Here is a 23,561-nt window from a genome sequence, read left to right as displayed (position 1 = left end):
TTTTCCCCTGCTCATGTCACCTCCTGAGCTATTTAACCAGCTGGTCAGCACAGATATTGGCATCACTGTTCCTAGGTAGGTGGAGAGGTTGGCACAGAAGAGGGTTCCCACATGCAAGGTTCCCATTTCTGACAAGATCTGATTTAGCTATTATTCTGCCCGATAACTAGACTCGCAGTAACTGTCTGGGATCATGCATATAGGAATGGTTACTTGGAAAATGCTGGAGAGTTGGAAACATACTTCAGCATAATTTAGGTTAGTTTGATGGAAAGAGAAGAATTAATACTGAGCTCTCTATAAAGTCAGTAATTCTTATATTTTAATTTCACGATACACAATGAAGCAATTATTGAATGCTATAGTTACATTTTTGTTGTGCTACAGTTCCTACACAGTGATGAATGACTATCTTCAGAAGTCTGTCCACTGTAACAGTAGGCCTTCCAATTGACTGCATTATGGCTCAGCATTAGTGTTAAATTACTGGAGGATCAGTATGCATCTCTGGCTTTAACTAATGGTTTAACATTGCTCCAAATCTTTCTGTTGTTATCTGAAGTGCCTTACCTCCAGGTGTTGAAGTGCAAATGGACTACCATCTTGCTTCAGGTTTTGTAGTATTTCTTCTACATTGTTGGTTTTAAATAGTCTGCAGAACAGAAGCAGATAAAAAATTGTTTTGTATTGGACTGATAGCTTGTAAAATAGAGCAATACACAATGCAACACCGAGCTGCTATGATCCCCAAACTTTTGTTTAGGTTACTGCAGATTAATCTTTGGAAGCTATGAAGCCCTATTTCTACGTGATTAATTAAAATGTGTTATCTGTGAATCTGAATGAATGTGACAATATTTCTTTATTAAATCAGGGAATACTTCAGAAATAGTTTGCAGCAATAGTTAAAATAGAACAAAAAAGAATTGGAGCTCAAATAACATTTAGACATAAATCATCCAATGCGCAGTTTATGACAGCAGTAGGAAAATAAAGCTTTCTAAATATGAATTCAATATTGTGCATCAAGTTGCTGCAAGCAATTTAAAAATGTTTTAGCAACAGAGGGTGAGATATAGAGTTTGAGCACCCGTTTTTAGATGTTGGGAGTGACTTTAGGGCTTGAAAACAATGTCTGCAATGAATGCACACACCAGCGGTGTGAATACTGCCAGATGCTATAGTGATGAGGGTGTAAGCACGCATGCAGTGAATGTCCACCGGAAGTATGCAGCGCAGGCAGAACGTGATAGCAATCAGTGTACGCGCTAATTTGACGCCAGTGGCGCCAATTTGGAGCTCAGCACTCAGCAAATGCCCTCTCTTACCTCACACAGCTAAACATTCGTTAAGCAGCATGAAGAATCCCTCCACCAGTGCTATTTAAAGGGATCATCATCAATACTTACAGGTTGCTGGATTATTTATTCTAATGTTGCTACTAATCTGCAAGTGTTTGATGCTTTCTATAGTTGTTTCAAGCTGCGAAAGTCTACATAGAGTGATGTGACAGGTGCTACGGGATTTTTGCTGACTTCACAGCTTCCATGCAAACCAGTTGCTCTCAGATATGGATGCACTTGTAGACATTCCCCTTAGGCTACATATGATTTGAAGAACAAACAGGTCTGGACAAGGTACTGAAAGAGAGGGAGGAGATGGGGAAATGGGCTCTTACCAAGAGGCTATATCTGTCCAGCGTGTTCAAGGAATAAGTCGAACCTCAGTTAGAAACAATATATGAGGTGTCCTCATTGAAATTTGCCACCTGCTGCAGCCACAGCTGCAACCTCAGGGTATGATGAGAACAGCATTGTCAGTGACTGTGGCTGTGAACTTTCAATGCACCTGGCTCCTTCCAACCTGCAGTTGGAGATGTTTGCAATGCCTTTTTTGTGGTTTGTCATCCATTGTTGCTTAAGGGAGGTCCCTAAGGTCCTCTCCTCTATGACAGCCAACTACATTTCATTCTCTCTGCCAGAGACAAGCAGGTAGAGTGAGCAGGCAGCTTTACTAGGAATGCAGTCTCTCCATGGTGCAGGGTGCCATTAATTACATGCACATTATTTTGTGGGCGTTACCTGTCAACTCTGTCCTATACCAGAAACAAAAGGGTTTCCACTCCCTCACTGTTCAACTAGTATGTGGCTATAGGCAGTGAATCATGCAGGTCAATGCCCAGTGTTCTGGCATCAGTCATGATGCCTTCATTCTGCAGCAGTCCACTGTGGCAACTATATATACACCACAGAAAATAGAAGGATGATCATTGGGTGACAAGGGCTATCTGCTGATGACATGGTTGATGACTCCAGTGTGAAACCAACATACAGGTGTGCAGTATGCATACAATGAAAGCCATTGCTGCTACATGAAATCTGATGCAGCAGATCATTAACATGGCAAGACTATAGTGGAATGGGGAAATTGGTTAAAAGGTAAGATGGTAGATAAGCAGTGACAAACATTTAAAAAGATACTTTATAACTCTCAGTAAAGACATTGAGAAAGAAAGACTGCAAAAAGGATGGACTATCCATGGCTAATTAAGTTAAGGATATCAAATTGAAAGAAAAGGCATTCAATAATGTAAAGATTAATGGTAGGCCAGAAGATTGGGAAAATTTTATATACCAGCTAAGGATGACTAAAAAAAAGAGGAAATTAGAATATGAAAGTAAACTAGCAAGAAATATAAAAATCAGACAGTAAAAGTTTCTACAAGTGTATAAAAAGGAAGAGAGCAACTAAAGAGAGTGTTGTCCCTTTGAGGATGAAACTGGGGAATTAATATTGGGAAACAAGGAATTGGCAGAGGCTTTGAACAGGTCTTTTGTATCTGCTTTCATGGTAGGAGACACAAAAAGCATCCCAATAATTGTAGAATGAAATCAATGGGCAAATGGGACCAAGGAACTTAAAACAATCACTATCACTAAAGAAAATGTACTAGGGAAACTAATGGGACTAAATGCTAAAACGCCATGGTTTGCTTTTCAGGCTCCCTCTACTTGACTGCCCCAGTTGAAAAGTAGCAGTGACAAGATGAGGCCATCCATGAGCCTTACTGCCTGGGACTTAATTGGGTCAGAGGTGGGAAGTCCTTAGATCCCCTTCCAACAACCTCCCACCAGCCTCCTACCTGATTAAATGTCTCCTGCCTCTAAATATGCCTCAGGAGAGGACATTAAATTCCACCCAAAGTCTGCACAAAGGAAATAGATAAAGTGAGCAAACATAAGTTGGCAGATAGACTATAATGTGGGAACATGTGAGATTGTCTACTTTTGTGGGAAAAATAGAAAAGCAGAATATTATTTAAATAGAGAGACACTGCAGAATGCTGCAGTACGGCGAGGTCTGGGTGTCCTTGTACATGTATCACAAAAAGTTAGCAACAGCAAGTAATTAGGAAGACAAATGAAATGTTAGCCTTTATTGCAAAAAGGATGGAGTATAAAAGTAAGGAAGTCTTGCTACAGCTGTAAAGGGCATTGGTGAGACTGTACCTAGAGTATTGTGTACAGCTTTGCTCTCTTTACTTAAGAAAGGATATACTTGCATTGGAGGCTGTTCAGAGAAGGTTCTCTAGGTTGATTTCTGGAATGAAGGGGTTGTTTTATGAGGAAAGGTACTGCAGATTGAGCCTATTATTAATGGAGTTTATAAGAACGAGAGGTGATCTTATTGAAACATAAGATTGTGAGGGACTTAGAGTTGGTGCCGGACTCCTCCCTTGTTCCTTGACATTGGCTGTAAGTTTTCTGGAAAACTTCCCAATGTGCCAAGCATCTTCTTGTGCATACCTATCAGCATTCTCTACCTCACCACCACCTTTCCCAATCTCTTCACTGACTCTAAATTATCAGACTGCTTGTCCGGAAACTTCCTTCAATTAAATATTAGGAAGACTGAAGCCATTGCCTTTGATCCTGCCACAAACTCCATCCCTCTCCCTGGCAGCTGTCTAAGACTGAACCAGACCATCTGCAAACTTGGTCCCATATTTGACCCTGAAATGAGCTTCCAACCACATATTCATATCATCGCTAAAACTGCCTATTCCCTGTAGCATTGCCCGACTCCACCTTTGCCTCAGCTCATCTGCTGCTCAAACCTCATCCATGCCTTCGATACCTCTAGACTTGACTATTCTAATGCACTCCAGCCTCACGCAATCTACCTCCGTAAGACAACATGAAAAGCTCTGCTGCACACGTCCCAACTCGCACCAGGTTTTGCTGACTAAGACTGTCCTCACTGACCTAAACTGGCTCAAAAACAAAAATTTGGTCAAAAATGTCTGACAGCATCTGTGGAGAGGAAGACAGAGTTAACGTTTCGAGTCCGTTTGGCTCTTCATCAGAACTAAAGAAAAATAGAACTTTTTGCTTTGACCTAAACTGGCTGCTGGTTAAGCAAGTTCATCATCTGTGTTTTTAAATTCCTCTAAGGCCTTGCACCCTCCTCATCTCTGTAATCTCCTCCAGATCCAAACCCTCCAGGATACCTGTACTCATCTAATTCTGGCCCCTTGAGTATCTCTGATTTTAATCACTTGATCAGCCCCAAGCTCTGGAATTCCCTCCTTAAAACTCTCTGCCCTATAATGCCCTGTGAAGCGCCTTGAGACGTTTCATTATGTTAAATGAGCTATACAAGTACAAGTAGTTGTTGTTCTGTAGGCTGCTCTATCAAAGTGCTTATCTGAATTCTCTGTGGCAGAAACTTCAAGGAAGCTAGAACCTGTTCTATCCTTGTCTCCCACCCCACCATGGCTGTACCCCACCCATACCCAGGGAATCTCACCACTTGAAGATCCTGCTTATAAGCTGTCCTCTTAAGATACACAAAGTCTCAGTATCTGAACTGTTGGTTTCGAATGTGAGATCAAGTCAAGATGTTGTGTCTTCATTATCACCGTCTTCTTCGTGCTTCTCCATTGTCTAACCAGTTTGTACTTCTTGTGTACCTTGTAGGTAGGGTTGTAGGCAGGTGAATGTAACAGATACATGCTTATACCATCTGCAGCTTGCAAATCAGAAGAGAGTGCGAGATAAGAGCGAGGTGGGATGCAAGGAGGAGGATTAGGTATGAGATACCGTCATTCTTAATAGTTTCAGCCCGATTGCTGGCATGGCCTCAGCAATGGATGTCCCAATAATGGCCAGCACCATCCCCTCCATGGGGGTTAGGACATGCAGGTGTGCCTGTCCTCCTCCGGTTTGCTTCTGTTGCCTCTAATTGTACATCACCTTGTCCTGGAAGAGAGAGGAAAGTATGCTAGTGGATGTGATGCAATCAGTTTGGCTGATGTAGCTGTCATGGTTGAATAGCTGGCAGTGTGTGAACCTGTACCCAATGTGGGATGTGGACCTGAGACATGTAGCAGTGCTAAGTGTGTTAGGGTGAGGTATAGAATGTGACTTGGGTACGAGTCCTGATTGACAGAAAATGTTGATAAATGATTGATGAGTTTCATATGGTGTGGTGATTTGAGCAGTAGCTGAGGCTGTTCAGTTTTTAGGATATATTTGAAGGTGTATTCACGGACCTTGTCCACTCATGCTTTAACTTCGTCCAGTCCTGCATCGAGGCTTGTCTCCTGGCATTGACCTCTACACCTATCTGTTTCCACTGCCTTCTGCGCATGCTCCTGGCATGCTGTAGACACAATGTATCTCTCCTACTTTCCATCTCCTCCACCAAGGCTGCCAGTGGAGTGTTCGCAAGCCTTGGAGCCCATGCTCTTCCGCACCATGCCATTCTTCATCATTTCCCAGATCTTCCTGAACAATCGACAGCACATGCTCCAGCCACAATGCATCTCCCTTTTAAGCAGTGCAAGCTGGCTTTAAGTCTTGCTAGCAAGTTACCATTTTAGGATCCTGCTGCTGCATGCAGCCAATGAAGAGTGCGGATAGCGGTGGTTGCAAGCAGCAATTATTCAAATGAGCAGTCAATACGGAGTTCGCATGTTATCTACGTTATATTGAACAGGCATAATTTAATCAGGCATTGTGATCGCCAAGCCTGTTTTTGGGGGCTATCCAAATTAGCACTCAAAATGTTTACTTACATTGTAGCCATCGACAAAGTGCTGTGCATAAATACTGTCTCTCCAAAGTTAAGAAAATGCCACCATCCGTTTGGACTTTGACCCATATTTGCTAAAAGCTATTATGTTAAACTAACATGCTGTGGTCATTGCAATAGGCTTCACTGATGGTTTTAACTGGGCAATTTATTTTAAAGAAAATCACTTAGTTCAGCATTGCATACATTCAGGAAAAGTTAACCGGATACTGTTAGCCGTCAATGGCTTTGTAAAAAACAAATTCGCCTTCCCCTTAAGGAATCTTGATTGATTTTTCCCGCCCTAGCACCAAGGCCAAATGTAAAAGCCTCCATGGTTGCTCCAGCCAAAATCAGCAAATTGGATTGAGGACTTTCTGAAACAAAAACAAAAATAGCTGGAAAAACTCAGCAGGTCTGACAGCATCTGTGGAGAGGAAGACAGAGTTCAAGTCCGTATGACTCTTCATCAGAACTGAAGAGAAATAGAAATTGGTGAAATATAAGGTGTTTGAGGGGGTTGTGACAGGTGAAACTGGATAGAGGGCCAGTGATAGGTGGAGACAAAGGAGAGATTGCCAAAGATGTCATAAACAAAAGGTCAAAGGGGTGTTGACGGTGGTGATATTAGCTAAAGGATGACATTAAGGGTTGAAAGCAGGATGAGCAAGTGACAGATGGCCCTAGTGGGGGTGGGGTGGGGGAAGGGATCGAAATAGGTTGAAGGGTGGAGATAAAACAATGGATGGAAATAAATTTTAAAAATAATAATAGAAATAGGTGGGAAAAGAAAAATATATATATAAAAAATATATAATAATTATTAGAAAAAAGGGGATCAAAAACGAGGTGATGATGGAGGAAAGAGTTCACGATCTGAAGTTGTTGAACTCAATGTTAAGTTCGGAAGGCTGTAAAGTGCCTAATCGGAAGATGAGGTGCTGTTCCTCCAGTTTGCATTGAGCTTCACTGGAACATTGCAGCAGGCCAAGGACGGACATGTGGGCATGAGAGCAGGATGGTGTGTTGAAATGGCAAGTGACAGGAAGGTCTGGGTCATGCTTGCGGACAGGCCGAAGGTGTTCCGCAAAGCGGTCACCCAGTCTGCGTTTGGTCTCTCCAATGTAGAGGAGACCGCATTGGGAGCAGCGAATGCAGTAGACTAAATTGAGGGAAGTGCAAGTGAAGCGCTGCTTCACTTGAAAGGGGTGTTTGGGCCCTTGGACGGTGAGAAGGGGGGAAGTAAAGGGGCAGGTGTTGCACCTTCTGCGATTATATGGAAGGTGCTGTGGGAGGGGGTTGAGGTGGAGGGGGTTGAGGTGGAGGGGGTGATGGAGGAGTGGACCAGGGCGTACCCGCAGGAACGGTCCCTACGGAATGCTGACAGGGGGGGTGAAGGGAAGATGTGTTTGGTGGTGGCATCATGCTGGAGTTGGCAGAGGGTGATCCTTTGAATGTGGAGACTGGTGGGGTGATAAGTGAGGACAAGGGGGACCCTATCATGTTTCTGGGAGGGAGAGCAAGGTGTGAGGGCGGATGCATGGGAGATGGGCTGGACACGGTTGAGGGCCTTGTCAACCACCGTGGGTGGAAAACCTCGGTTAAGGAAGAAGGAAGACATATCAGAATAACTGTTTTGGAAAGTGACATCATTGGAATAGATGCGATGGAGGTGAAGGAACTGAGAGGATGGAATGGAGTCCTTACAGGAAGCGGGGTGTGAGGAGCTGTAGTCGAGGTAGCTGTGGGAGTCGGTGGGCTTGTAATGAATATTGGTGGATGGTCTATCACCTCACCAGAAATTGAAAACAGAGAGGTCAGGGAGGACTTTCTGGTTTGGACATCTTCCTGTAACAATTCGCAACACCTTTATCATAACTTGTTTAGCAATACAGCTTTGTTACACTGAAGCTTTAATTCACTGCTCATCCTAGCTCTGAAATCAGGCTACCGCAGGGAGCTCTGAGTTTACTGGAAAGCTTTATCCTTCCAGGGAAGGTAGAAAATTTCCATGATCAGCCCTGCCATACAAAAGAACATTTATCATTAGCATTTTTTCATTTTGTTGAGATCACCCCAGATCAGATGATAATTACCTATATTAAGGCCCTTCATAAATCCCTGTATCGGACCACCATCCCCAGACAGTCAGACAGATGAAGCATCTAGTTACCCATTGCAAAATACGACAAGAAAGCATTGTGTTAAGCAGGAGGCGCCAGCTGTTTTTTTACTGGTATAAATTTAATAATCGACTCTCTGACTTCCTTTCTTGTACATTTAAAATTCACATGCCTGCTGAAAATTAGTTATTTTTGGAACGTTCTTAAACAATACTGATATTAAGTATGGAAAAGTCTACATTACACTATTAAGCAAATCCATCAGAGATGCAAAAGTACTTCATGGAGTAAAAAAAAAAGTCGACAAATGTACACAGTGGACCAAAAACAGAAAATGCTGGAAAAACTCAGCAGGACTGACAGCATCTGTGGAGAGAGAAACAGAGTTGACGTTTCAAGTCCACATGACCCTTCTTCAGACCCTTCTTCCAACCATCATGTGCAGTGGACCAACTCACTAAGCTCTGTTGTGTGATACTCTACTTCCATATCACCAGGAAGAAAAGAACAGTTGGGTACTTTCATTCCAAGCTATACAATTCTTACATTCACCTGCACTTGAATGGAATAAATAAACTGTGTGTTTCACTTCTCCCCTACCCCAATAGAAGGCTGGAATGGGGCTCAAGAGGGAAACTATGGTGGTAATTTAATTTTTAAAAAACTACAACTACAACTCCTTGCATGTAGGTACACAAATCAATAACTAAATAATGCCCATTTGTCACTGAAAGTTAACATTTATCAGGAAAACACAGCACTTGTATAGAGCATTGGAATTACTTATATTACAATGTATATAGTATAGATATTTGGCTATATTTGGCATAAAATGTTAAACATACTAAAATTGAATTTGTATTTAACAAGATCTTTGAAGAGTTAGAGTAATATAAGTAATACACAGTAGCTGTGACACTCAGTTACATCCAAAGACAAGAACAGCATCCCCATTGTAAAGTACCTATTAATCTTGTCCATGTGCTCTGCCAGGACAAATTTATCATCAGCTTTGCACTGTTGGAAGAAAAAGACAAAATAAACAACTCTGCTTTTCTCAGTTTTCCAGTTCTTCAACAACTATGTTTGTAAAAGTTCATTGTTCATTTTTTTACGGGAAAAACTCCTTGTGGCAAAAAGGTCCTTGAATCACCTCCTCAATGAAGTAGTACAATGAAAGACTGAATCAGGGGAGTAGAATGAGACACCATCCGCACAATTCGGATGCTAGCATTTCCCATTATTCTCTGGCATATGAGTCTTCAAATAGTTATTTTTTTCAAAGATCATATTTTCAGGACTTTTATTTGCAACATCACACAATTCCCATTTTATGACTTACTTTGCCATCAGAACCAGGATCACAACATTGTTCATATCAGTGGGGGGAGGTTACTAACAGGCTGTCACAGTGATTTGATGTACCATCTTGACCTCAATAATTATTCCTTTAACTAGAGCAAATGTTTCTCCAGTTCCTCTGACACAAGGATACAATGCTTACTTTACAAACCCTGTGACTAGCAGAGAATGCGTACACTTTCATCATGATCCACAGCAGACAGCAGGCATTTCAGAATGACAACAGAGACATTGGACTCAGAAATCTATGCACTTTGAAGCACCAGTCAATATTTGAACTGAGCTCTCATTCTATCGATTAATATACTAATATGCAGTCAGCTGCGGTTCTCTGACAATCCACATTGCTTCTACTCTTCAAATTCATTGGATAACTTGAAATTTTTTATGCCAATAAACGACCTTTGAATTATCAGGAATAAACTGCTTTTTAGTAAACTCTGGTAATCTTGCAGTGGTTACATCACAAAGAACAAATTGTGCAAAAACAGAACTATTTGGAATCTTTAGTTTTTATGAAAAATGACAACGAACTGTATTCCTGTAGTACTTAAGCATTATTCGCAATTTTTTATCCCATGTCCATAATTCCAATTACTTTATTTTACATGCACTACATTAAATTGCTGTACAGTAAACATTAACCACAAATAATTACTGGCTTAAAATTTCACCATTGCCGTAATAATTGTTCTAACAGCTTCATGCTTTGAAGATTAACAGCTTTACTGCAGCATTTTTGTTACAAAATGCTACTACCTGTCCATTTTTAGCACAATCATGCCAATTTATATGTTACAATCTTCATAATCCAATGCAGAAAATGAGCACAGTATGTGGGTGGCAAAACTCAGGCCTACAGTAAAGTTCCAGTTCAAAAGATTTATTTTGCAGTCTATAAATAGATATTGCGTTTTGAATAAATGACCTTTAAGATATTTTTATGCTACCAACCACAGAAAATATTCTACTTCTGAGAAAAATGTAAATATGAATATATTAACAGTTAAACAAAAACTTGGAAAGCATCACCCAATTAAGTCAACATGATGTAAATGTCAGAAAATATTTGAAGTTCAGGTGTGGTACCAGTGCATTGCTATTCAGAGGTAAAAGGTTATTCGTAATCTACAGGAACACTAAGTGTTTAATCAAAAAAACAATTTATGTTATTCAGTCCCAACACTAACAATAGGTCTGCAGATCAGAACGCATCAGTGCATAACACTATAGTTTCTAACTGCAACTAGAAGGGGTGATTTTGCCAATTCATTCCTGGGGCTAGATTTTCACCTCAAATAGCCCTGCTGGCTGATGTGCTAATTGCCCAGCTCCATCACACCACAGGCCACTTTTGAAAGGTGGGATTGGGTGACACTGCTTATTCAGAACTTATTGAAACCAATTATAGTAGTTAGACTGGGGCTTTCCAATCAGCATCCAGATTTCTACAAGTGGGCTGGGGCCAGTTTAGGGGCCTGGAGGTGGCCTCCTGGTGGCAGGCCAGGGGGCCAACATTCCAGGCAGGCCTAGATGCCCTCTCTGCCCACATGTCTACAGGCCATCCACCCCATCTCCCACCCCTCAGGCTGCAAGATCCATTTTAGTTTAACTTTAAAAACGCTGGAAATAGGGTGCCTTCATTTTGAAGCGCCCTCTCACTTAATTACCTCTACTGCAGCCTAATGCTCCTTTCAAGCTGGAAGGGCTCTGATTTGCCTTCCAGCTACAAGAGTTTGGCTGGATGTCAAGCCCATCTCCAGGCCAATTAAGGGTGCACCCCCATGAAAATCACAATGAGTGACTGCTTCTCCCCAGGGCAGGTTTAGGGCCAGGAAACAGAACTCAGTTTCCCACCCCTGGAGAGAAAAGCCTGCCCCTGGTGTTGAGGTACACACTTCAGACTTCCCAGTTTTAGCCATGCAGGGCACTGTCACATGCTGCATGGCATTTGACTAAGAGTGGCAATCATAGCAGCCAAGAGCAGGATAGATACCCTGCCATCTTGGCTACAGAAATGAGTGTCCCAAAATGACCCACTGGGAGAGAAAAACAGGACATGAAAATAAGGGCAAAAGCAGAGTCAGGTATTACGTGTATATATACATATATATATAGGTTACTGTACCTTGAAGTGATATGAATTTAACAGATCTGCAACGTCTTCCTCAGAAGGAGATTTTAAAGACACCAAATCTCTCTCCAGATCTGGAATCTAAAAAAGAAATTGAATACCAACAAATTAAGAGAAATATGAAGAAATCTGATTCAGGTAATAGTTCAAGTTTCTGTAACTAATTTTCATTCAAACTTCAAAACGTAATTCAAATTGTATTACGCACGCACACAGGATAGTCTTGTTTAATCAAAGTATCATTTAATGGTTCTGAAGCATGAAAGAAAAAGATTTAACAGCAAATTTGATCAGTTCCAACCACCTATTGATTTTTTACCTTCTTAAAGGAAAGATTTAAAACTACAAAAATTCAGAAGCTCTATACCAAATCCAGCTAGTTGTTGAGCATTAAGCTGTTGCTTAATACAATTTCTACTGTTCAGACATTGATATTTACCTGCCAGAATAATCAGGTTTTACCTATCCAGGGAAAAAATGTTCCTTTCTATAAATGAAGTATAAATCACTGCTGTGGTTGTGCAAAACGTATCTAAAATGTATCTAAAAGCTTTGTTTGCTCCATGCATCTCTGATATACAAAGTTTCGTAAGATTGGTTTTGACAAATTTGATGATGAAGCATTGATTATGACTTGGCAAACATTAGTATTCCTAACGCAGCATTATAAAGCATTTTGACAGGTTAAACATCACATCCGTCCATTCAGTAGCTCCTACAATGTGTCCTAAAGTGAAAATATACTGTACGTTACCTCATGCAGTCAATAACAGCAATACAGGTTAGGAAAGCCTCTAGACATGGATAGACTATTAGAAAAATTATAGTTAATAAGAATTTGGAGAATTCCCTACCTTTCTCTTGAAAAACTATTTGAATTTTTATTCTCTATTTCTAGTCTCTTCCCATTATAGGCCATTCCCCAGTTAATAGAATGGATAAAAGCAGCTAGCTCTTGAATATTTACCAATGCTGTTCTGTAACTGGTTATTTAAAGATGCATGGGAATAGGTTGTATTGACTTGAGTTACAAGCACTGCTTCTAACAAGTTTCCCCAAATAGTAACCAATTATTTAAGAAACTATATTGTTGTCCTTAGGTTCAGGACGGAAGCAAATTAAAGCATAATTCTACTTGCAAGTTGCGTTAATTCTTTGTGAATTAGGTGTCAGCTATGGCGCAACTGTAGCACTCTTGTGTCTGAGTCACAAGGTTATGAGTTCAAATCCCACTACGTCGACTTGAGCACTAGATCTAGGCAGACAATTCTGTGCAGTACCGAGGAAGCGCTGCACTTATGGAAGTGCTGCTTTTATAGATGAAACTTTATAATCTATAGTCTTATTTAATTGTAGCCAAGGCCCCATCTGTCTTCTCAGGAGGATGCAAAAGATCCCAAGATACTATTCAAAGAGCAAGGAAGTTTTCCTCAGTGCTCTGGCCCTTATTTATCCCTCACCCAACACCTAAAATCAAAGTTGTTACTAATTTGGAGAATTCCCTAAAATCAGATTATCTGGTCATTATCACCATTGTTTAAAAAAGGAGAAAAAGAGATAGCCTGAGTAACTACAGGCCAGTCAGCTTAACCTCGGTAAATTATTAGACAAAATGCTGAGGGACAGTATAAATCGTCACTTGGAAAGGCACTGATAAACCAAGGAGAGTCAGCATGGATTTGTCAAAGGAATGTCATCTCAGACTAACAATTTAATTTTTTAAGAAGATAACAAGGAAAGTCAATGAGGGCAGTGTGTTTAAAATGTGTTTCACTTTAGTAAGGTGTTTGACAAGGTACCACTTGGCAGATTGACCAGAAAAGTCAAAGCCCATAGGATCCAAAATCGGTTCAGTGGCAGGAAGCAAAGGGTAATAGTTGGGTGTTTTTATTTCAAGTGGGGTTCTGCAGGGCTCAGTATTAGGTTCCTTGCTTTTTGCAGTATATATCAATAATTTAGACTTAAATGCAAATGATACAAAAATTGACTGTATGGTTAATAGTGAGGAAGAAGGATGTAGAATGCAGGAAGAAAACAATGGACTAGCCAGGTGGGCAGAAAAGTGGTAAATGGAATTCAATCTAGAAAATTGTGAGGAGGGCAAGGGGATACACAATAAATAATATACTACCATATATTGAGAAGTGTAGAGGAACAAAGGGACCTTGGTGTGCTTGCCCACACATTCCCTGAAGGTAGTAGAACAGGTACGTAAAGTGATCAAGACAATGTGCGGCATACTTAACCTTATTAACCAAAGCACAGAATAAGAGCAGGGAGGTTAATCTAAAACTGTAAAAAAAAATTTGTTAGCTTGCAGCCAGGATACTGCATACAGATCTGACCATCACATTGCAGGAAGGATATGCTAGTATTAGAGAGGGTACAGAGGAGATTTGTAAGGATGCTGCCAGGTCTGGCGAATTTTAGCTATGAGGAAAGACTCGATAGGCTAGAGCTGCTTTCTTTGGAACAGACAAGGCTGAGGAGAGATTGACTGGAGCTGTATAAAACTATGAAGGGCCTGGATAGAGTGGATAAGAAGGACCTATTTTCCTTAGCAGAGAGGTCAATAACCAGGGACATTGATTTAAAGTAAATGCAGAAGGATTATGTGAGTTGAGGAGAAATCATTTCACCCAGGGTCAGAGGGGTCTGGAACTCACTACCTGAAGGGATGGCAGAGGCAGAAATCCTCATCACTTTAAAAAGTACTTGAATGTCCAACTGATGTACTTTAACCTACAAGATTATGGACCAAAACCTGGAACATGGGGTTAGGTTGGATGGCTGCTTTTTCTGGCTGGCACATACAAATTGAGCCAAAGCCTCCTACTGTGCTCTAAATTTCTTTGATTCTATGCTTCTGTATGATTAAAGGGATCTTGCTATGCACAAATTGGTTACTGCGTTTCCTAAATTACAACATTTCAAGCGTGTACTCCATTGGCACATTCTAAGGTCACATTCTTTCTTTCATTTCATTAATTTTGTAAGAATGACCCCAGGTTTTTAAAGTAAGGACTGCACATTTTTTTTTCCTCCCAAAGTGTTTAAAGGCTGTTGTTCAGTTTGTATTAGTAAAAAAATGTCAAAGTCATGTGTCGGATAAAAATATTACATTGACGTGCTCTGTTAACTAAATATACAACACAGTCAAGGACGAGTAAATCCAGGTCACTTGCTTCAACGTTTACAAATTTAAAAAAAACCCAAAGATGACTAAACCATAGATTTTGAGACAAAAGCTGTGGGTGTTTTATTTTTGTAAAATTTAGTGTGTTGAGTGAACTCCTCTTCAACATAATGCTTACTGCAGAAGCCGAGTCAAATCTGCTTAGTTTTCCTTAAGCAATGTATGGATTGCCAAATTTGATGATTGAACAGCCGTTACTAGCCTCATTTCCAAAAGAAAATAAGGCAGCTACATATGTTATAGTCTTATTTAATTGTGGCAAATTATGATTGTGAGCATTAATCTGTGGATGCAAAGAAACAAGAATACCTTTTCAGACATCACAAAATGAGTAGCAATTCCAGCTTGATGCACATTTCTTCCTTTAATTCTAAATCCTGTTAAGGCAAGGTACAAGCCAAGTTTCCCTTCCAGTCTTGGCAAGAAAAAACCACCTCCTACATCTGGAAACAGACCTGTGTACAAACACATTTTAGTTGAACTTGTGTTCAATCTGGCATTCATACAATTAAAGAAAATTCCAGAGTTACTTTGGAAACTTTGATGTTTTATGCAACTGCAACACATCTAAACTTATATGGCTCATTAATCTTAAAAAGATTCAGGGATTCAACTTCCAAATTCTGATCATCCAGTTTCGATCCTTTGTTTATTGTTTTTTGATTGAGTTCATCTATTTAACTGCCTATGCTGCTTGCCCCCACCTTCCCTTCCTCACCATGCTAAAACCTCTCCTCAGGCTCCCCCTTTCCCTAGCACTGAACTCAAGTGTCTCTCTAACTTCTCTCCCATTTACCCCATACCAACTCGAAGCTCATCACATTCACCAGACCCACCTCCTGCTCCCTTAACCCTATTTCCATTAAATTGCTGATCAACCAGCTTGCATTCCTGGTCTTTTTAGTTACCTTCAAAAGTGATTCCCTCTCCTCAGGTAGTATCCAAGTTTCTTTTAAAGCTGCCATCATTAACTCTCCCTCAACTGTTCCATTTTTACAAAATACCATCTAACATCCCCATCTTCTCTACAGTCCCTGAATGTGTTGTCAGCTCCTAAATCCATGCCTCCTATCCATTGTTCTAATTAGATGCCCTAGCATCAAAATGGCTCTAAACAAAGTCACAAATGATGTCTGTGACTGTGGTGAAGATGAATTATCCTTCCTAGTCTTCTATGCAGCCTTTGACACAACTGATCATACCATCCTCCTTCAATGCCACTCCTCCACTGTGAAGTTCAGTGAGAGTACCCTCACTTGGTTCCACTCAGAGCCAGAACATCCCTAGCAATAATATCGCTTCCTGTTCCTGTGTCATTACCTCCAGGGGCCACACAGATCCTTGGCCTCTTCCTTGTAATGATTTACAAGCTTGGTGATACATCCACATAGATAGGGCTAGTGTACTGTGGTGACACTCACTTCACTTCCACTTCTGCACCAGCTCTTTTGATCCCTTCCAATGCCTCTATGTGGTTAAATGCCCAACTGATGCCCAGCTCTGCATCAGCTGCAATTTCCTCCAGCTAAACACTGGAAAGATTGAAACCAGCATCTTTGTCCTCCTGGCCTTACCATCTCCCTCCTCAGCCACTATCTCAGAATGGCCCCGACTGTTCTCAACCTCGGAATCCTATTCAGCCCATTCTTGGCCACCGACATCAGATACTCGTCACAAATATTTCCTATTTCTAGCCCTTCAACATCATTTGCCTCCGCCTATTTGTCACTGAACCTCTCATCCATGCATTCATCATCTCCAAACCTGACTACTGCAATGCTTTTTTAATTAATCTACCAACTTTCATCCTCTGAAAACTTCAGTTCATCCCAAACTCTGCTACCTGTATCAACCTATCCTGCAGGAAGTCCCACTCGCCCATCACTTGTCCTCACTGGCTCCCAGTTCCCCAATGCTTCAAACATAAAATTGTAATCCTCGTGTTTAAATGCCTTCATGGCTTCAACAGTCCCACCCCCACCGATTGCTCCTCCAGCCTTACAATCCCCCGCCCTCAACTCTGCGTTCATCTGAATGTGCTCTTTTGTACATCCCCACCTCTGCCTCTCCACCTACTCCCTTTATCCCACAATTGGTGGCTCTGCCTTCAGCTGCCTAATCTCCAGCTCTGAAATTGCTTCTGACTCTCCACCTCTCTCTACTACTTTAAGACTCTGCTTAAAACCCATCTTCTTGACAAAGCTTTTGGTCAACTTCAATATTTTTTCCTTCGGCTTAACATTCTTTTTTTTCTTTTTTTTAATTGTGAAGTGCATTGGAATGTTTTTCTATGTTAAAATCACTATATAAATGCAAGTTTTAATTTGTATAACAGCCAAATCATTGTTGCAAATTGATGGGTTTTTTTGAAGGTAAATGAACATTCTCTTACATTTACCAATTATATTAGATAAACACTTGACAATCCTAACTACACGAATGCCATTTTGGTGAATCTTTTCCTACCATTTCCAGAGAAGACAAGGCAGATCAACCACAAGAGAGAGATTAAAGTAAGATAAACCTACTGGCAAAATAAGTATTAAAAGTTCTTTACAACGAGGACCCAAAGCAGGACATTGTTGCAAAGGGGAGTGAAATGATCAAGGGCCTCTTAAGTCAGGCCAGTTTATTGATGTGACTAAGTCCACTTAACCTTTTGCAGCCACAATTAAAAAATGAAAAAATTAATTGCAGATAAGGGTAATGGAGAAAATTCCTAGAAGAACAGGTTCAACCGGCCTGATGACAAATTTAGGCAATAACTTTTCATGTTCTTGTCTATTTTTGTGGTATATATAGGGTTAAATGCTCAGTGTGCTCACAGAAAATGGCCTACCTTGCTGATACACAATCAAATCAAGAACTACCAGAATATAGAGGTTAATCATGTCTGGTCTGGGAACTGAGGATATGCCCAAACCATTCAATTTAAATCTTGTGGGTTACATTGTGTGCAAATAGGTTTCATTTGCAGTTCTTTTGACGTTTAAGAGAAACAGCTTTAAATAGTATTCACTCTGTACATTCTTTCTCCACCTGCTTGATTCAAAATGAAGTAATAGATAGGCCAGCAAGATTCCATGGTTTGTCAACAACAAGCAATCAGGCAAAGGTTAATATTCAGTGATCAGTTCAATTTGCAGTGGCTGCAGATTTTCTGTTTTACAAAAAGAGATTATCAAGCCTGCACCTACTATAATTCCACTGTGTGTAATTAGTCCTTTTATATTTGCTGCTTAATTTAACAGTTCTTAGCTTGGATGAAGGGACCAAATGTATTGTAGCCAAATATGCTGACAATACAAAGATAGATGGGACAGCAAATTGTGAGGAGGGTACAAAGGGTGATATTCAATCAAGGCAATGGGAGCTTTGTTTAACAGCTGGAGAGCTGGCAGGAACCTTCTGTGGGGAAGACCCACCAAATTAAGTGCTCCCCAAGATGGCTTTCCCAAGAATTAAGGGCTGAGGTAGAAACGCTATCCCCACCTCCCCAAGAGCTGCCAGCCAATCAGAGGCCAGCAGAAGCGGTGGCAGCTGCCAACAATGCACCCAGGGAGAGGCCTAGGGTCACCAAGGGTCCCAGGCCAAAGGTGAGTTTTGATGGGGTGGGGGTCAGCAATAAGGGAAGGGGGCTGGTTCTTATCAAGCCCCCAACTTTCTGATGCCGGGTGCCTCAATCAGACACTGAGTACCCTGGGATCCTGCAAGCAGCGCCAACAGAGTTTGCTTTTCAGTCTTGCTCGGAGACAACTGGCTCACCTGCTGATGGTTGCATACCAGAGGTGGCAGGATGAGGCCCTTAAGTAGACATTAATGGCTCACTTAAGGGCTTCAATTGACGTCTGGGTGGGAAGGCTGTCCATGAGTATCCCCCACCCCCACCACCAGACTTAATCAGGGCAGAGGCGGGAAGGCAGCTCCACCTGGCACCCTTCTGCTCAAATAAGTGCTCCCCCAACCTCCAAACTCATCCTGGAGGAGGGCATTAAGTTCTGCCCAAAGCATTTGCAAAGGAATATAGATAGGTTAAGTGAGTGGACAAAAATTTGGCAGATGGGGTGTAATGTGATAAAATTCAGGTTATCCAATTTGGTAGGGAAAATGGGAAAGCAAAATATTATTTAAACAACGAGAGACTTCAGAATGCAATGGTACAGAGGGATTCGGGTGTCCTTGCACATGAAACACAAAAGGTTAACATGCAAGTAATTAGGAAGGTGATTGGCGTGTAGACCTTTATTGCAAGGGGGAATGGAGTCCAAAATTTGGAACTCTTACTACAACTGTACAGGATGTTGGTGAGACCACACCTAGAGTTTTATTTCTGGTATGAAGGGGTTGTCTTAAGAGGAAAGGTTGAGCAGGTTGGGCCTACACTCATTGGAGTTTAGAAGGATGAGGTAATCTTATTGAAACATATCAGATACTGATGGGGGTTGACAGGGTGGATGCTATGGGGATGTTGCCCTGCATGGGGGGAATCTAGATAGATTTAGGAGTGTTAGGAAATAGAGATAGTTTAAGTAAGTTATATTTGCAGTTTGTGGGTTTTAGGAATGAGTTTTAGCTTTAATGTTTAAATTTGATTTGTATTTCTGTATCTGTGTGTTAAGAAAAGATCAAGTTGAGTTTTAGTTTCACTGAAAAAGGTGCCTGCATTTCTAATGAGAGTTTACAACTGTAAGAGAAGTTAAGCAAACACAAGAATAGAAAAACTGGGCTGTTGCCTAGCAACAGGGGTCGAGAGAGGCAGGTCCCTCCCACAGACACACTCAGAACAAACCAGAAACAGCAGTTTGATTTGGAATCTGTTTGAGCTAAAGCTGGTTGAAAGTAGCTGCCAGGAGACTGGAGCAAAGGGACAGGTTCCAAGCTATGAAGGAAGTCCCCAATCCAGGGGAGTGGAACAGAAGAAAGTCCCAAGACCACCTTCCAGTCAAAGGAAGGACAGGAACCTGGAAAAGGTCTTGAAAGTGGGGATAAGAGTGAGGAGCAGAGAAAGGCTCCAAACTTAAAGAGATAAAGGCTTTTGAGAAGCCAGAAGTTCCAAATAGATGGCTAAAGTTCTGTAACTCTTTGCTTTGGGCATGTGAAGCTGTTAATGGCCGAGTCGGTGAGAGAGAGTGCGTGGAAGAGAGCTTGAATGGATGTAGTGATCCCAGCTAAGAGGAACATTAGAAGGAGAGTTCAAAACCCTGGAGGTGGACCCTTGTGGATGGGGCCTGAGAGAAAGCGTCGTTTGGGAGAAGATTCCAAGGCAAGTCCTTCGAGGGTGGAGATTGGAAGGCCTCGTGTGAAAGACGGAATTCAGTGAGACTGGTTGGCTCAGGGTGTGGCAAGCGTCTGGGGGAAGTTGAGGAGAGATCTGTTTGGGATGACATCTGTCACTTGGTTTCAGTATGTGGTGTGTCTGACCACAGGTTGCCTATTGGTACATGGACTGTGTACTTACTGTGAACATTAGAGTATAAGATAGCTTTTGTGACTTGTGTTATCTTTACAAATCTAAGGGTATAGCTGTGAGTGATGGTGTATTGTAATATAATTCATCTTTTTTTGTTTAATAAATATTTTATTCTTTTGTTGAAAGTTCATTAGCTGACTCCGGTGACTCTGTTCAGTAGCCACTCTCCACATATCTAAACAAACAAATAAAAGTTAAGATCGATCAAGTCGGGTTCCACCCTGAGACCAGGCTTGTCCAGTTGTAACATCAGCTGGGATCATAACAGGGGGCATAGTTTCAGAATAAGAGGTCTCTCATTTAAGATGGAGATGAGGAAGAATTTCTTCTCTCAGAGGATCATGAATCTTTGGAGTTGTCTACGCCGGAGAGCAGTGGATGCTGAGAAACACAGGTTTTTGAACAATAGGGGTGTCAAGAGTTATGGGTAACAGGCAGGAAAGTGGAGTTAAGGCCAAGGTCAGATCAGCCATAATCTTCTTGAATGGCTGAGCAGGCTTGAGGGGAGGTATGGCCTACTCCTGCTCCTATTTCTTGTGTTCTTTGGAAATGAAGGTCTGGGATGCAGAACCAGTGAAAAATACAGACATAGGTGATGACTAACAAAATTATTGCAGTTGTATAATCGCCTTTAACAAAGAAAAGCCTTCCAAAAGATCTTACAGAAGCATAATAAAAAGATAGACACCATTTCAAAGAAGATATTAGGATAGATGACCAAAAGCTTAGACAGAGGTAGATTATAAGGATAAAAACAAAAAACTGCGGATGCTGGAAATCCAAAACAAAAACAGAAATACCTGGAAAGACTCAGCAGGTCTGGCAGCATCGGCGGAGAACTAGTTCTGTTGAAGGGTCATGAGGACTCGAAATGTCAACTTTGCTCTTCTCCGCCGAAGCTGCCAGACCTGCTGAGTTTTTCCAGGTATTTCTGTAGATTATAAGGAAGGTCTTGAAATGAATAGAAAGAGGTGAAGAGCCATAGGGATTTAAGAAGTGAATTCTGGATCATGGCCATTATCCACTGCCAACAGAGATGCCAATGACACTAGAATGGACAGTTCCAGAATTTAACACTTCCTATGATCCACATCATTATTGGAATTGAAACAAAATATTATGGTGGCACTGGCTTTGTTTTGGAATAATTACATTAACTTGGGGGAAATTAAAAGCACCAACTAAATTTGGAATGTAATAAATAGGTCAGCTCAACAAACATTCTCTATTTAATCATGAAAATAGTTCTGAAAATGTGCTTTCCAAAAAAAAGTGTAACAATATTTTGCTTTCATTATATATTTGCTCAGTGCGGTAGTGAATCGGAAATATTACAAATTGAGCTACCTGTTCTCAGTGTAGCACCATTAAAAATACATTATTTAATCTCACACAGCTTTTAGTTCGTTTTTTAAAATATTGTATTTTTTGTCTTATAAATTCTGTAACTGGCGAAATGTTAGAGAATGTACACTGAACTGGAAGACCAGACTTGCACAATATTCTACAAACCCTCATCACTATAATATCTGTTAATATTAAAAATATTTTAGATCTTCATTGTTATCACAGGAATACCATGTTTTAAATCTGCAACAAAAAGTACTGGAGCTAGCCATTCTGTGAAATTGTTGATATTCTATGTAAGCTTTTCCATTTCATAACACATCAATCTCTATGCTGGAGTTATTGTCAACAAACATGCCTCAATCTCAAATATCTATGCCAGCTGATTTTGTAAGCTTACCTATCAAGACAAGGAAAGACTTAACAAATGACAATTAAAATGGTGGTGCCCAGCATGGCTATGTTATGTACAGAAAGTGTGAGAATGGATATTATTTTTTTTAACTTTTGGGAGAATATTATTTTATTCTGTAAAGAAGGCTGGATGTCTGTGTGTGTGTAATTTAATTAAGTTGGGCAGAGTTTGATAGGAGCCAGGTTGTCTGGGGGTTTGGAAACATGAAAATGATAGAGGTGTTCAGTTGAGGTACAAGTAAATAGGTTAGATCTAACATTTGAATTTTTAGATAAGTTGAGAGTTTGTTTGAATATCAAAGGGGAGTCAGAAGTGCTAAGGAAAGTGTTTGCAACCTTCAGGAGTTCATAGGTGAATAAGTAATGGGGATATGATATTTTATTGACCCAAAAGCAAAGGCAAGATGGAAACATGAAAGGTCTTATATTTGGAAGGATCTGAGTTTCAAAGAGGAGTGTGAGAACAATGGGACTGAGATGAAAGGGGAAAACAGTATATTAGAGTTACTGTGGATAGCTGTTGAGCTGGAGAGAGCTAGAGATGGCTGGAGATAGCTGGAACTGTTTGAGCTGTTGAGATAGCTGGAGCGCTGGGCTGGAGGAGATTGCAGTTTGAATCACCCATCCAATCAAGCCAGAAAAGTCTTGGGCTGCAGCAAGCAGTTTTATTCTGAAGTGAATTATATCACAGAGTGGAAGAGGGAAAGGTCATGTGGTACACCTTTACTGAAGCTACAGCAGTTTTCCTTGTGCAATATTACTAGATTTCATATTTAAACATCTATAAGTGAGTGTTGCCTAGGTGTTTACTTGTGGGTTTGACCAGATAGGGCGTTTTTGGGGGAATGTTTTGTAAGATTAATTTTAATTGTGTAATTGTAATCTTGTGTGCTTAAGTTCTCTTTTATTTTTGTTAATAAAACTTTTCCTTTTAATTTTTTAAACCCCAAAAGTGTTACTGGACCTCTTAATGCTGAGATCAGTATGTCTTTTTCTCAGTTTCAGGTTACAAAAAAAAGTTACGGCACATGAGTGAAGTTTCCCTCTGGGGTTAGGTTTGCGCAGCAATTAACACCAGCCGTGGCCATAACAAAGGTCAGGGATAAGTGCCCATTCATTGCCCTAACATGACCACTCCCCCAATGCTTTCTTTTTCGAATGCTAATAGCTTACATTCAACTACTATTACGTACAGAAGCATTACAGAATACATTCCACTCTTCTATATTCTTCCATGCCTTAAAAGGCAAGTTTGTATTAATGTTAATCCTAGTTTGATGCATTTAGTCCACCTCCAGGTGCGTATCAGGACTTTGCTCCTGGGAAATGTGCTACACATTTAAAGTGAGGAATGTTTTGGCTTCACTTTTCTTTGTTCTTCATTCCCTGGCAATTCTTTTCAAAATTCTTTCCCGGTGCTTTCAGATTCTTTTCTCAGTA

The 23,561-nt window shown here is 40.8% G+C and overlaps 1 protein-coding gene across 2 annotated transcripts in view; it reads right to left on the bottom strand.

The window, feature by feature from the left end:
- The window catches only part of hibch (3-hydroxyisobutyryl-CoA hydrolase), a 145,969-nt gene that overhangs the window by 23,480 nt on the left and 98,928 nt on the right, over positions 1 to 23,561 (bottom strand). For both annotated transcript variants that reach the window (XM_078551877.1, XM_078551878.1), the window contains 4 exons: positions 15,200 to 15,345; positions 11,689 to 11,775; positions 9,163 to 9,215; positions 571 to 652 (listed from right to left, as the gene is read on the bottom strand). In XM_078551877.1, the coding sequence (XP_078408003.1) occupies positions 571 to 652; positions 9,163 to 9,215; positions 11,689 to 11,775; positions 15,200 to 15,345 (368 nt within the window). The remainder of the gene's footprint in view (positions 1 to 570; positions 653 to 9,162; positions 9,216 to 11,688; positions 11,776 to 15,199; positions 15,346 to 23,561) is intronic.

Source organism: Cetorhinus maximus, chromosome 11 (genome assembly GCF_964194155.1).
Source record: "Cetorhinus maximus chromosome 11, sCetMax3.hap1.1, whole genome shotgun sequence".
Lineage (NCBI taxonomy): Eukaryota > Metazoa > Chordata > Chondrichthyes > Lamniformes > Cetorhinidae > Cetorhinus > Cetorhinus maximus.
Note: the sequence above shows the minus strand (reverse complement) of the source record. Positions and strands in the feature narration are given on the sequence as shown.